This window comes from Mandrillus leucophaeus, unplaced genomic scaffold (assembly GCF_000951045.1).
Source record: "Mandrillus leucophaeus isolate KB7577 unplaced genomic scaffold, Mleu.le_1.0 Scaffold189, whole genome shotgun sequence".
Taxonomy (NCBI): Eukaryota; Metazoa; Chordata; class Mammalia; order Primates; family Cercopithecidae; genus Mandrillus; species Mandrillus leucophaeus.
In genome coordinates this window covers 1232392-1247280 of record NW_012101909.1, presented here as the reverse complement: position 1 = coordinate 1247280, position 14889 = coordinate 1232392, and the positions used below count along the sequence as shown (strand labels likewise).

At 39.6% G+C, this 14889-nt stretch overlaps 1 protein-coding gene across 1 annotated transcript in view; it reads right to left on the bottom strand.

Annotated features, from left to right (window-relative positions):
* Nucleotides 1-14889, bottom strand: part of EPG5 (ectopic P-granules autophagy protein 5 homolog (C. elegans)) — a 149680-nt gene that overhangs the window by 11678 nt on the left and 123113 nt on the right. The window contains exons 36-40 of the mRNA XM_011978099.1: nucleotides 14233-14339; nucleotides 8547-8722; nucleotides 5537-5722; nucleotides 4772-4981; nucleotides 3606-3750 (exon numbers count right to left, since the gene is read on the bottom strand). Of these exons, the coding sequence (XP_011833489.1) occupies nucleotides 3606-3750; nucleotides 4772-4981; nucleotides 5537-5722; nucleotides 8547-8722; nucleotides 14233-14339 (824 nt within the window). The remainder of the gene's footprint in view (nucleotides 1-3605; nucleotides 3751-4771; nucleotides 4982-5536; nucleotides 5723-8546; nucleotides 8723-14232; nucleotides 14340-14889) is intronic.

Sequence of the window (14889 nt, the reverse complement as noted above, 5' to 3'; positions counted from 1 at the left end):
AGTGGTTATCCTATAAATGAAAACATGCATTCCTGATTTTTTGAAGTCTGATGTTAATTGGTTCCCAGATGATGTAATGGCTTTGGAACATTCTAATTTCATTTCTCCACTGTTGCCATAACCCAATAAGCCATTTCTATTATTATTGTTGCATACAGTCAGATTTCATTTAGATTTACCCACACATTTACCAGTTTCATTGTTCTTCATTCTTAGTTTCTTACTATTTATTTTCTCTTTATTATTTCCTCCCTTCTACTGCCTTTGATTGTTATTTTGCTGTCTTTTTAAATAACTGTTTAATGTTTTTTAATTTTTACCTTTTAAAAAAGTCTATGATGAGCATTTATGGCCCTAAAAGTAACTGATATGGTTTGGATCTGTGTCCTCACCAAATCTCATGTTGAATCGTAGTCCCCAGTGTTGGAGCAGAGTTTAGTGGGAGGTGGCTGAATATGGGGGTGGGTCCTTCATGAATGGTTTAGCACCATCCTCTTGGTGCTGTTCTCATACTAGAGTTCTCAGAGATGTGGTAGTTTAAAAGTGTGCAACATCTCCTTACTCATTCTCTCTCTTGCTCCTTCTCTGGCCATGTGGAGTGTTACTCCCATTCTGTGTTCTGCTGTGATTGTAAGTTTCCTGAGGCCTCTCCAGAAGCCAAGCAGACGGCAGCATCATGCTTCCTGTACAGCCTCTAGAACCATGAGTCAATTGAACCTGTTTTCCTTATAAATCACCCAGTGTTGGGTTTTTCTTTATAGCAGTGTGAGAACAGGCCAAATTCACATCCCACAAATTTTGATGCACTGTATTTTACTATTCAGTTCTAAGTATTTTAAATTTCTATTATGATTGTTCCTTTGGCCATCAGTTATTTAAAAGTTTGCTTCTTAATTTCCACAGTGTTTTTCCCTCTAGTTCTATTTAGTTACTGATTTTTTTTTTTTTCTATGTCATGCAACTTCAGGGCAGAAATACACAGAGATGAACATCTGGCTTTTACAAAGTTTTCTGCCTTACAGTTCTATTTATCTGATATTAATATAGCTATGCCAGCTTTCTATTTTAATATTTGCCTGATATAATCATCTTATGGAACGCTTTCTATATCCTTATGCTTTTGATGTATTTCTTACAAACAGCTTAAAGCTAGATGTTTTTGGTTATTAATCTACCTTAACAATCTTTGTCTTTTAACTTGAGCATTAGTCCCTTTACCAACACATTTGAATTTTATCATCTTATTTTGGTTATTTTTCTCACTTTCTCCATGCTTCCTTTCTTGCCTTCTTTGGACTGAACATACTTTGGCCATTCCTTTTAATCTCCCTCTACTGACTTGGAAATTGTACATTTTAATTTCTATTCTTTTGGTTAATCTCTTAAAGTTGTTAATATTCATACTTTATCAAGGTATAATCTCTTGACCCACTAAACAGTAGTAGAACCTTAGAACACTTTTAACTCAATCTCCTTCCTAGCATGCTTTAGTATTTTCTTTAGTGACATCTACTGGGACAAACACTCTCAGGGCTCAATGAAAGTATGGTTCTTTACCTCATCTTCTTCATTAAAGGGTGGCTTTTCTTAGTTTACAATTCTAGTTTATGAGTCATTTTCTCATAGCACATTGAAGTTGTTATCCCACTGTCTTCTGTAAGAAGATTCTTTGATTGATATTGAGAAGTCAGTTGTCAGTCTAAACGTTGCTCCTTGGTAGGGAATCTGCCTTTCCTTCCTGGATGTAAAGGGTTTTGTTTTGTTTTATTTTTTTAATTTTGCCACTGGTGCTTCTGCAGGTTCACTATAGTGTATACAGGTTTGAATTTCTTTCCATATATCCTGCTTGGGATTTGCTGGGTTTACTGAATTTGAGGATTGTTGTCTTCATCAGTCCTGAAACTTTTCGGCCTTACTATCTCTTCAGATATTGCTTCTCCCCAGTTAAGTATCTCCTCTCCTTCTGGAATTCTACTTAGATAATCGGATGTATATTATACCTTCTCAGCCTATCCTCTATGCCTTTTAACCTCACTTTCACATTCTTTTTGTTTGTTTTAGAGATGGGTTCTCAGTATGTTGCCCAGGCTGGAGTGCAGTATTCAGACACAGTCATTGCACACTGTGGCCTCGAATTCCTGGCCTTAAGCAATCCTCCTGCCTCGGCCTCCATGCCCAGCTCACTTTTACATTCCTTTTCTGCTTCTCTGTGCTGCAATCTGAGTATTTTCTTCAGTTTTATTTTCCAGTTTACCAATTTTCTCTTCAGATGGGTTTAATCTACTGTTGAACTTATCCATTAACTTTATTATAATCTTTATATTTTTCATTTCTAAAATATATAAATCTCTCAAATCTGCATATTTCTACAATCCCTTGCTTCTTACTGATATCTTCAATCCTCTCTTATTTCAGCATATAATAAAAATATCTTTTTGCTTCCTGTACTAATTATTCCACTATCTTCAATCTTTTCATTTCTGATGCTGCTGTTGTTTTCTATTACTTTGCTCATGGTGTCTTGTTTCCTTTTGTGTTTTGTGACTTTTTTTACTGTGACTTTCTTGGAACTTTGAGGCTTGAGTTAAAGATGGGTTTCTCCAAACAGGATCTATGGTTGCTTTTTGCAGTGGCACTGCCAACCCGGAACTACTCTAAATTCTTAGACTGAGGTGGTTGTTGTTATTATTGCTGTTTTTAACGATCTAGGTAGTCTGAATTCTTGCTTCAAAACCACATGAGGGTCAGCTTATCAATTCTCAAAACAGATATCTCTTTTCCTGCATAAACATTTAACCTAACAACATTTCCTACATAAACATTTAACCTAACAACATTTCCTACATAAACATTTAACCTAACAGCAAGGCCAAAACGGATAACTGTCTTTGCCTTCTTTTCACAAGAGGAGGTTTACTTCTAGATCATCTTTACAGTAAAAATGTCACCCTGTGGATTATGCATTGGATTTCCTTTTAGGCTCCCATCTTAGGCAGGCCCTGGGCTTTACTGCCTCCCCCTAATATCCAACATATTCAGCAAAACTTTTCAGGGTGACAGCAGCCTCAGAACTCCATCTGCCTTGATGGGTTTCTCCTTTCACTTAGGTTCTAGCCTCTGAGGTTTCCTTACCTTTTGGCCACTCCACCGATAAATTTAATTTCCAGTTTCTTGAAAACATTTCATCCAGCACCTAGTTTGTCTTCAGCAGGAGAGGCAGTCAGTATGTCTAGTCCACCAAACTGCCAGGAGCAGAAGTTCTCCATACACAGTTTCTTGACAAGTCTACAGGTGATTCTGAAGTGCACTTCCAGTTAAAAGCCAAAATCCCTAGAAATACCGCTCAATAAAAGGTCTCTGGTATCTCTTAATCATTAGATCCCATTGTCCAGCTTAATGGTCAGTCTCACCCATCACCCACCAGCATCTGCCAGTGTCAATCCTTCCCCACTGCTCAGTCCCTGGTGTCCAAACACCTCTCTGATCATTGCTTCTCTGGAAAGAGGAGTGCCAGTGTCCTGAACACCCTCCTGATCTCACAGTGCCACACGCACAGCAGGAATGCATTGACTGAATGAATACAGGACTTCCGACTAGTCACTTACCGGGTGGGTTAAAGATAATGATATCATCTAAGAGCTTAGACATTTCCTGTTCTAGGACTGCTAAGGTGATTTTTCCATTTTGTTCCAGGGTGCTGAGGAATTGAACCATCTGATGAGTAAAAGCTTGGCATTTTGGAACTGCATCCTGACAAAAAAAAAAAAAAATCATTCAAATGAATCCAAGCAAGGAGTGTTAATTGCGTATTTCCTGGGAGCATGGCACTGCAATGAATGCTTGGGTAGGGAGTAGAGGAGACAGAACAGGAAGCCACATGAAGACTTAGTCCCACGTGGCCCAAGGGCCCTGAGTCTAGTAAAAGGCAAATCTATGGTAACACTTTGACCAGGGCCCATGTTTTCCCAAATTCTGGCAGAATACTCTTCCTTTTTTACTACAAGAATAACAACCAAACACTAACTACTTGCCAGACACTTTTCCAAAAACTTTTATGTTCATTATCTAATTCAACCCTCACAACACCGCTTTGAGGCAAGGTACTTTTTTTTTTAAGACAGAGTCTCACTCTGTTGCCCAGGCTGAGTGCAGTGGTGGGATCTCCGCTCACTGCAACCTCCACCTCCTGGGTTCAAGCGATTCTCCTACCTCAGTCTCCCGAGTAGCTGGGACTACAGGCACATGCCACCACACCCGGCAAACTTTTGTATTTTTAGTAGAGATGGGGTTTCACCATGTTGACCAGGCTGGTCTTGAACTCCTGACCTCAGGTGATCTGCCTGCCTTGGCCTCCTGAAGTGCTGGGATTACAGGCGTGAGCCACCGCACCCAGCCTTTGCAAGGCACTATTTCTAATCAGATGAGAAAACTGAAGGACTTGTCCTGTCAGACCTCAAGCTCATATTACTACCCTCCCTCCCTCCCATTCTGCTGCCAATGACATTCAGATCATGAAACCAGCAGCTTGCTGGCAGCCCTCAATCCTTTTGACCTTTCGTCAACATGTGACATTGCTAGTAAGTAAAGGCTCTCCCAAAACGAGAACTCAACCCAAAAGATCTACAAGGCCAAAAGATGAGTATATGATAATACACATCCTCCAACTTCCTCTGCTGAGCACTTCCTAGGTTCAAGACTGTCCTTTGTAGCACTTATGCTACTACCAATCTCCAAGAACAGTCCCTGCCTTTTAAACTACCTCTCAACTTACCAGATGCTTCTGGCTGTCAGTAGGAATAGAAAGGCCCGCAGACACTTTTAGGAGCTTCATGATTAATTCAGCATAAGATTCTTTTGCCAGGATGATGGATGGCGGGTAATGGCTGCTGAAATAACCTAGCACACTCTGGTACGACACAATATCCACGAGATGCCATGAAAGTGAGCTTGTCTGTCCAAGAAGACTAAGTAAAGGTGAATCCTAAAAATAAAACACATATTCCTTTAGTTCCAGAGCCCCAATTTTTCCAGAAATATGTGTTGCTAACTAGTCTGTCGAATAACCACTAAGATGGCCTATGGTAAGGACAGAACAGTTACAATATCAAGTAAGTATCTACTCGAGTTAGGGGTACTAGTGAAAGCAATAACCAAAGTCTTGGCAAAAACACATTCATATTAAGATGTATTGAGTATCTGGAACCCAGGTTCTTTTCTTTCAAATGAACTCTCTGTTCTGGTGGGACATGCCAAAATTGACTTCAAGAAGCATACAAGAGATTGAACCAGATATTAATGAGATGTAAAATAAAGCTGATTAATATATTCTAACTCAGTGTGGTTCTTTGTATAATTTAGAATCAGATAATGAGCTATCCAAGAAAATCAGGCATCTGGTTAAAGGTACATCTCATATGCCAAGCATCTGTTCACACTGATAGGGGCACTGGAAAAACAAATGAAAAACTATGACCTAGTAGAAAGCAAAGATCTAATCAGCCTTGCCAAATGTTTGCCATAAGCTTCCCAAACTTACTGTTTGGTCTACCAGTTGAACTTCCTTTGCCAATAAAATCATCATGAAAAGGAGGCAGACAATCATGCTGCGGGTTTCTGGGTGGGGACTGGGATTCCAGGCATCAGAGAGCACACTAACCCAATTGACTTCACAGAGTACAGACCCCAAAAATAAGAAACAGCTCTTGGGGCTTCCTCGTTCCACCTAGAAGGAAATGAATTAAAATCAATGTGTTGCCTTGTGCTATCTATGTATCTGGAAAATGTATGTAAATTATTTCATAATTATGTTTTTAAAAAACACTTTTTCCCCAGATTATATCACTTACAATCCCACCTCCTAGAGATTTAGACTTAATATTTGTAATATCTCTCCTTCCACAATGTATGTGTGTATATTTTAGTTTGTCTGTTCAGATTTCAGCATTTATTCCAATCATTCTTAACAAGTGAGGAATGACCTTCCCTAACCCCAACCTGGGTGGAGAATCGCTGCCACAGTAAGTCACTGGAGCTGCAGGGAGTGTATCAGAATCCTCAGGTGTGCCAGGACAGGGCAAAGTTGAGATTTACTAGTCAGTAGTTCCCAAACTTAAGTGCGCATCAGAACTAAATGGAAAGTGTATTAAAACAGATTGCTGGGCCTACCCCTAGAGCTTTTAATTTTGCACATATGGGTTGGGAGCTGGAATGTGTAAGTTCCCAAGTAATGCTGATGTTTCTGTCCCAGGGACCACATTACTTTGAGATCTACTACACTAGTGTATATTATTTATATTGCCTTTTTTGAATTTTCTTTTTTTGAGATGGAGTTTCACTCTTGTTGCCCAGACTGGAGTGCAATGGCATAATCTCAGCTCACCGCAACCTCTGCCTCCCAGGTTCAAGCAATTCTCCTGCCTCAGCCTGCCAAGTAGCTGGGCACCCACTCCCACGCCCAGCTAATTTTTTATTTTATTATTTTATTGCTTATTTTTTATTTTATTTTTAGTAGAGACCAGGTTTCTCCATGTTGGTCAGGCTGGTCTTGAACCCCCAGCCTCAGGTGATCTGCCCACCTCAGCCTCCCAAAGTGCTGGGATTACAGGTGTGAGCCACCGTGCCCGGCCTGTATTCCCTTTTTAATGTAATGTTGTATTATAACAATGTCTCCCCATTATTAGTCTTTACAATTTTTGATGACTGCATGTTTAAATTCTATTTAAAATATATTAGAGTGGCCGGGTGCAGTGGCTCACGCCTGTAATCCCAGCACTTTGGGAGGCCAAGGCGGGTGGATCACAAGGTCAGGAAATCGAGAGCATCCTGGCTAACATGGTGAGACCCGTCTCTACTAAAAACACAAAAAATTAGCTGGGCCTGGTGGCGGGTACCTGTAGTCCCAGCTACTTGGGAGGCTGAGGCAGAAGAATGGCGTGAACCCGGAAGGCGGAGCTTGCAATGAGCCAAGATCGCGCCACTGCACTCCAGCCTGGGTGACACAGCGAGACTCCATCTCAAAAGAAAAAAAAAAAAAAATAAGAGAATGAGGAACAGATGTACTATAAAGTATACAAGAAACCTCAAAGATCTCTTACAAGCTATTTCAATACTTCTAATTTGTTTAAAATAAAACATGGCTACTCATGAATTTTTCCTTTCAATATGAAGATTAAAAGCTCTAGTCTATTTATAAAATCATGATCAATTGAATTTGGTGATGATTCATTTCTTCTCATTACTGTTATTATATTATGCTAACTACTAATTCTCTTTCTTTTAGAAAATGATTCTTCATTGTCCATTATAATCAGTTCTCTATCCTCACCCTCAACCCCACCAAAAAAAATATAGTTTATTATGCCAAGAAGACACAAAGAATTAAAACATCCCCAGCTTCTGGGGTGGTCAGGGTCATCTGCCATTAGAATAAAACTCCTAGAGACAGAGTCTACAGCGTCCCTTAACAGGCTGTGCTACTATTTAATCTGTCTTATAGTTAAGGTCATCCTTTTACTTAGTTAAAACTCCATCTTATAGTTCTTTAAACCACCTTTCTCTAGTATGGTCATAATGGTGATAAATATTTACTCAATGCCTGTCTCATATACTAAATCTAGCTATAAAATCATTCTTAAGTCTTGAATTTCTCTAGAACAACTGCCCTCAGCTTTTCTTGCATTTCAGCTACTGAGGAGTGGCTGACAAGACAGCACAGATGGGCTTCCATTAAGGGCACTAAAAAAGTTAAGTACATTTTGCTAACTGTCATAAATAAGTGTACATCTGTATCAAAGCACTTAAGGTGTCTCAGTAATAAATGTGATAGTAAGAGTAAACACTAACTGATGAGACTATGAACAAATGAACTGAAACTACCATAAAAACCTAAGACAAGAGTGTAATTAAAAAAAAAAAAGAAAAAAGAAAAGCAATAACAGCTCCAAATGCCTGACTGGTATGTAAGTTACACTACACTGTCTGTTTTCTGGTTTTTGTAACCATTGCTTCTACTGCAAAGACTCGCACATACTCTCTTTTTTCAGGTCATTTCAGGTCTGTACACGATTATGATGCATTCATCGGTTGTCACAATGCATTTTATCTAATATAATCAAATTATTCACTTGCATGACTGCTAAAAGAAACTAATAGCTTCAGTACCAATTTACATTTTGCTTTAATAGAACATTTAACAATACACAGTTGATGACACAAACTGTAATGACACAAACACATCAACAACCACCAAGATTAAGCGTAATGGAGGCATTAAACTATGTACTCACACATGACAAAGCCTAGGGGATGACTGACATATTATAGATCAAATCTTTCTCTGGGTTTTAAAAATGGTCCTGTAGATGTGTTAATACAATGAAATGACTTCCATGGGACACTGTTTTCCACAAGCACCACCGAGGCAACACAGAATGTATTCACGGTCCACGCTGGCACACACTGCCACTATGCCTAACAACCACAGTGACCAGGCTGCTCCCTGGAAACCAGATCTCTCTGGGCTGCAACCCAGGGAGTGAAGGGCTTACTTTGAAGAAGGCCTCCATGAGCATCTGGTCAGGGTGCAGGTCCTTCCACGGCAGTTTCCGGTACGCGCTATGGAAAGTGTACAGAATGAACTCTGGCATTTTGGGTGCTGTACATGCTTCGCAATAATGCATCAGGTGCAACCAAAGGGCTCCTTCATCACCTGGCAATAGCTTATCTAGAATTTAAAAAGAAAATAGAGCTGAAGACCTTTGGTTTACCTTTTTAAAAAAAAATGCAAATTTGAACTAAAAATCTAAAACCGAAGGTTCTTGTTATTGACCCAATTTCAGATTTTCATGTGGGGAGAGTGGTTAAGAGGACTACTGGCAGATTAGTAATAAAGAATGGCACTTCATTTACCCACTTGGGTAACTGGAGTGAGCAGACGCTCATTTTAAGCTTTTCTTTAAAATTTCTTTAAAATTTCTAAATATATGGTTTTTTAACCGAAATACGCTCCTACAGCCTGCTGCCCTCAGTATGTATTCAGCTTTACACGTTTAGTGCTTCATTCATTTGGCACTCAGGAGAAATCCAATATTCCCCAAAAAGAAATGTTCCATTTTTTAAAAGAAGACATACAAATGGCCAATAGGTGCAAGAAGAAATGCTCAGCGTCACTGATCATTAGGGAAATGCAAACCAAAACCACAACAAGATATCAGTGCACAGCTGTTAGGATAGCTGTTATCAAAAAGATGAACGATAACCAGTGTTAGAGAGGATCTGGAGAGAAAGAAACTCTTAAACACTGTTGGTGGGAGTGTAAATTAGTACAATCATTATGGAAAAAGGCATGGAGGTTCCTCAAAAAACTAAAAATAGAATACCATATGATCCAGTAATCTCACTTCTGGGTATACATCCAAAAGAAAGGAAATCGATAGGCTGAAGGGATAACTGCACTCCCACTTTCACTGCAGCATTATTCACAATAGCCAAGATATGGAAACAACCTAAGCATCCTTCAAAAGATGAATGGATTTTTCTAAATGTTGTGTATACACACAATGGAATACCAGTCTGCCGTAGAAGAGGAGGAAATCCTGTCATTTGCAACAGCATGAATGAATCTGGAGGACATCATGCTAAATGAAGAAAACCAGGCACAGAAAGACAAATGCCACATGATCTTACTCATATGTGGAATCTAATAAGTTGAACTCACTGAAGTAGAGAATAGAATGACGGTTACCAGAAGCTGTGGGGTGTCAGGGGGAAAGGGAGGGAATGACGAGTTGCTGATCAAAAGGGCACAAAGTTTCAGAGGGCAGGAGGAATAGGTTTCAGGATCTATTGTACAGCAGGGTGACTATCATCCACAACAATGCATTACATATTTCAAAATAAGAAGAGAACAAACTTCAAATGTCTCATCAAAAACAATGATAGGTAAGCAAGGTGATGGATACCTTAATTAGCTTGATTTAATCACGCCACACTGTAAATCACACTGTACCCCATCAATGTATAGAATTATGATTTGTTAATCAAAGATAACATTAATAATACTTTTTTAATTTAAGAAACAGTGGAAATGTTCCAAATGACTAACACTTAATTAACCCTTGGTGCAATGAAACTAGCCTATTAACTGTCATTCATGTAAGTCATTCTAAAATAAATCTCACGCTTTTCTGAGACCTGGATTATTACTCAATATTATCCTCACAAGTATCAATTCCATTAATGTCTTCAAGGGCTAATGACTATATAACGGACATTTAGTCTAAAACAAGTGGTTTCAGACTTTCTGGTTCCACGTAAATGGAAAGCAGTCAAAGAAGAGTGAGCCACACACAGCAAAAACAAAAACCTGACGGTGTTTCTCAACACAAATCTTTTAAGAAATGGCCAACGAGGCTGTGTGCAGTGGCTCACGCTTGCAGTTCCAGCACTTTGGGAGGCCGAGGCAGGCAGATCACTTGAGGTCAGGAGTTCGAGACTAACCTGGCCAACATGGTGAAACTCTGTCTCTACCAAAAATACAAAAATTAGCCAGGTGTGATGGCAGGCGCCTGTAATCCCACCTACTCAGGAGGCTTAGGTGGGAGAATTGCTTGAACCAGGGAGGTGGAGGTTGCAGTGAGCCAAGATCACACCACTGCACTCCAATCTGGGTGACAGAGTGAGATTCCTTCTCAAAAAAAAAAAAAAAGCCAATGAGCATCAACACACTGTACCAGAAAACTCTCATTTCTAATATGCTTGTGCTCTCAATTCCACAACCCAGCATGAAACAGGAATGCATATTTTTAACAACCTTTAAGATAGAGGTTAACGATAGCATTTGTTTAAATATGGATAAAAGACAGTTTTGTTTAGATAAAGTTGGGTAAGTATGTAGAAGATATCCAGGAGGATGTCTTAGGATAAGACTAAGCTGATAGTTCCAGTCAAGACACAAATTCTGTGACGTCAGATAAATTCTTTCCATTTTCAGGTTCCCACTTTCCTCATCCATAGAAGGAGCTAGTGGATCAGATAATATCACTAAAAAGCTACAATACTTCTTCATCCTACCTTGCAAAGCTCTCCTGTTTCCTTTCTTTGAACCCAGCTACCAAGTCTTGATTCAAGTTTGTGTGCCCTCCTGTCCCTATGCCACTTTCTCATTTTATTTATATACACAGGCAAGAGAGCCTTGGGGTTCTTTCCCCTACACTAAGAAATTAAATACGGCCGGGTACGGTGGCTCACACCTGTAGTCCCAGCACTCTGGGAGGCCAAGACAGGCGGATCACAAGGTCAGGAGTTCAAAACCAGCCTGATCAATATGGTGAAACCCTGTTTCTACTAAAAATACAAAAATTAGCTGGGCGTGGTGGCAGGCACCTGTAGTCCCAGCTACTCGGGAGGCTGAGGCAGGAGAATCGCCTGAACCCAGGAGGCGGAGGTTGCAGTGAGCCAAGATCCTGCCACTGCACTCCAGCCTGGGCAACAGAGCAAGACTCTGTCTCAAAAGAAAAAAAAAGAAATTAAATATATAGCCTTTATGACTATCATTTGGTGCTCAAATCTTTTTCTCAGTAATCAACATATTCTGGATGGTAAAAAGCAGCTAGAAGTCTGTCTTTCCAAAAAAAAAAAAAAGAGTACTACTAGGATTTCATGTGTTACTCACTGAACTACTATTTATCAAACACACACTGAGAATATGGCATAATCCGTTTTGTAGCGAGCAAAAAGAAGCAATGAATAACATTTGTTATTCTATGAAGAGTTTTCACCTCTTCAAGACAAGATCAGATACATAAAAGATAAATCAGAAATACAAATAAGGTACAGCCAGACAAAATGAAATGAGCTATCCAGCCATGAAAAGGCATAAAGAGACTTCAATGCCTATTACTAAGTGAAAGAAGTTAATCTGAAATGCTATGATTCCAACCATAGGATATTCTAGAGAAGGTAACACTATGGAGATAGTAAAAGGATCAGGGGTTGAGGGGAGGGAAGGGATGAACAGGGAGAGCACAGAGAATTTTTAGGGCAGTGAAACTGCTCTGTATGATACTACATGTTATTTGTCATTTGTCAAAACCCACTGAATGTGTTCACCAAGAGAAAATGCTAATGTAAACCACGGACTTTAGTTGATAATGATGCCTTAATGTAGGTTCATCAATTATAACAAATGTATCACCCTGGTGTGGAATGTCCAGAGTGGGGAAGGTTTGTGCATGTGTCGGGGCAGAGGGTATAAAATAATTCTTGTACTTTCCACTTAATTTTGCTGTAAACCTAAAACTGCTCTAAAAAATAAAGTCTGTTAAACAAAAAATAAAATCTATTATGGAAAAAAAACCAAAATTGGATGGCATATGGTTAATTATGTATTAGCTCCTTTTTACACTGCTGATAAAGACATACCCGAGACTGGGTAATTCATAAAGAAAAAGAGGTTTAACAGACTCACAGTTCCACGTGGCTGGGGCGGCCTCACAATCACAGTGGAAGGCGAAAGGCACGTCTTACATGGCAGTAGGCAAAAGACAGAATGAGAACTAGGCGATAGGGGAAACCCCTTATCAAACCACCAGATCTCATGAAGCTCATTCCCCATCACGAGAACAGTATGAGGGAAACCGCCCCCATGATTCAACTATCTCCCACCGGCTCCCTCCCACAACACATGGGAATCATGGTAGCTACAATTCAAGATGACATTTGGGTGGTGACACGGCCAAACCATATCACTCTATAACTAAATGCCACACAAACACATGGCAGCCACAGAGGCACTAAGTACGCTCAGTGGAAGAAAACACCATGGGCCAGAAGCAAAGAGGAAGCCAGAGTGTTAAACAGATGTTGAAACCAGCCAACCAGGACTATTTGCCTGCTGAGTTTTAACAGTACAAGAGGACAGAACATGAGGTTTTCTAAGGACTATATTCTTATTGAAAGGGCAGAATGGGGCAAAAGAGGAAACTTCTCTGCCTTACCCTGGATTGTGAGTCAGGAGAGATAAAAAAGTTTACTCTGAGAATTGAGGCCAGTCTGCAAGTGAGTTTGCGGTTTAATTTCATGTAACTTGTAGCATGGGGAACCCCAAACCAAGAAGTTGAGCAGTTCCAACTGACAACAAATGTAAATCCTCTCTGGAGGCCTTACATACCCTCAGACTAGGCCTTATGAGATTCCCATCAGTCTCTCTAAATATGGGCTCACAATACAAAATTTAAAAATGCACAAGGACACAAGCCTCCAAGAACAAGAATTCAAAGGAAAATTAAACAGCAGCATAAGGCAATCCCCAACAGGAATTTCAGATAATAGAATTATTGTATATACATCATAAAGTAAGCCTGTTTAAACATTTTAAGGAAATAAAAAATAGAATTTTTAATGAAAGAAAAGATACTACCAAAAAGGATCAGGGTAGATTTGAAAAACAAACAAATAGATCTAGAAATGGAAAAAATAATCACTGAAATGAAAAATTCAATTGATATATTTTAAGCAGATGAAACACAGCTGGAGAGAGAGTAAAGAACTGGAAGGAAGACCTCTAGAAATCACCCAGAATAAAGCAAAATAAAAAGACAGAAAATATGAAAAAGAGGTTAAGAGTTAGGGAGGACAGAAAGAAACTCAACATGCAGGATAGGCAATACTGGAAGAGAGAAAGACTGCAGATTTACCATAACTGAGAAACTCAGAGCAACCTAACAAAAAAAGGTAAGAAGTTACACACTTAAAGGCCGGGCGTGGTAGCTCATGCCTGTAATCCTAGCACTTTGGGAGGAGAGGCGGGCAGATAGCCTGAGCTCAGGAGTTCGAGACCAGTCTGGGCAACATGGTGAAACCCCGTCTCTACTAAAAATACAAAAAAATTAGCCAGGTGTGGCAGCATGCACCTGTAGTCCCAGCTACTCGGGAGGCTGAGGCAGGAGAATTGCTTGAATCTGGGAGGCAGAGGCTGCAGTGAGCTCAGATCGCGCCACTGCACTCCAGCGTGGGCGACAGAGCGAGACTCCATCTCCAAAAGGAAAAAAAAAAAAAAAAGAAGAAGCAGCGATTACACACTTAATACTAAATAATTGTATCAGTGACCTTTCTTCAGTCACAGATAACTGCCTATTAAATAAAAATTCAGTAGAGAAAAGTAGAAAGAAAAGACTGACTGAATGACTTAGGGAAAAATGAAAACTAAGCAGAGACAGCCTGACATCTTCCTACCTTTAAAACTCTCATGCAGTGAGTCAATACAGTCAGTGAACAGCTGCACAATGCTTGAGGCCACCACAGTATCACTCTCTAGCCAGGGGTAATGGCGCTGTTGGCTGCTTTAAAGAAAAGAAACACACACTTAGGAATGCAACCATGATTAAATTACTGTAAGTGTCAGTGTCTGGAGCTGGCCTAAGTCCTGGAAGCCTGTCCATTATGTAGGCCTGACATACATTTAGAATACTTCAAAGGCTGTAAATACCTGCAGGCAAACTGTAGCTTGTAACACCAGCCATATAATTTTCTTTCCTCTCCTTCCTACCCCTTTATTCCAATGCAATTATATTTCTAAAATGTGCTATACAAATAACCCTTAAATTAACATCTTTTTACATCTAATTTAGACCCTTTGATATTTGGTTATTACATTTCAAATGCTGTAGAAAAACACCCTAAGGCAGCTTCAACAGTTTTCTCTACTCAAAGCATTAAAAAAAAAAAAAAAAAAAAAATCAAATTCACATAACAAAGAGACGGCCAAAAATTAACAAATAGAAAACGACAAAAGAAATTTTTTTTTTTTTTTTTTTTTAAGGAAGAGAGTGTCTCTGCCACCCAGGCTGGAGTGCAGTGGTGCAATCTCGTGTCATGGCAATCTTCACCTCC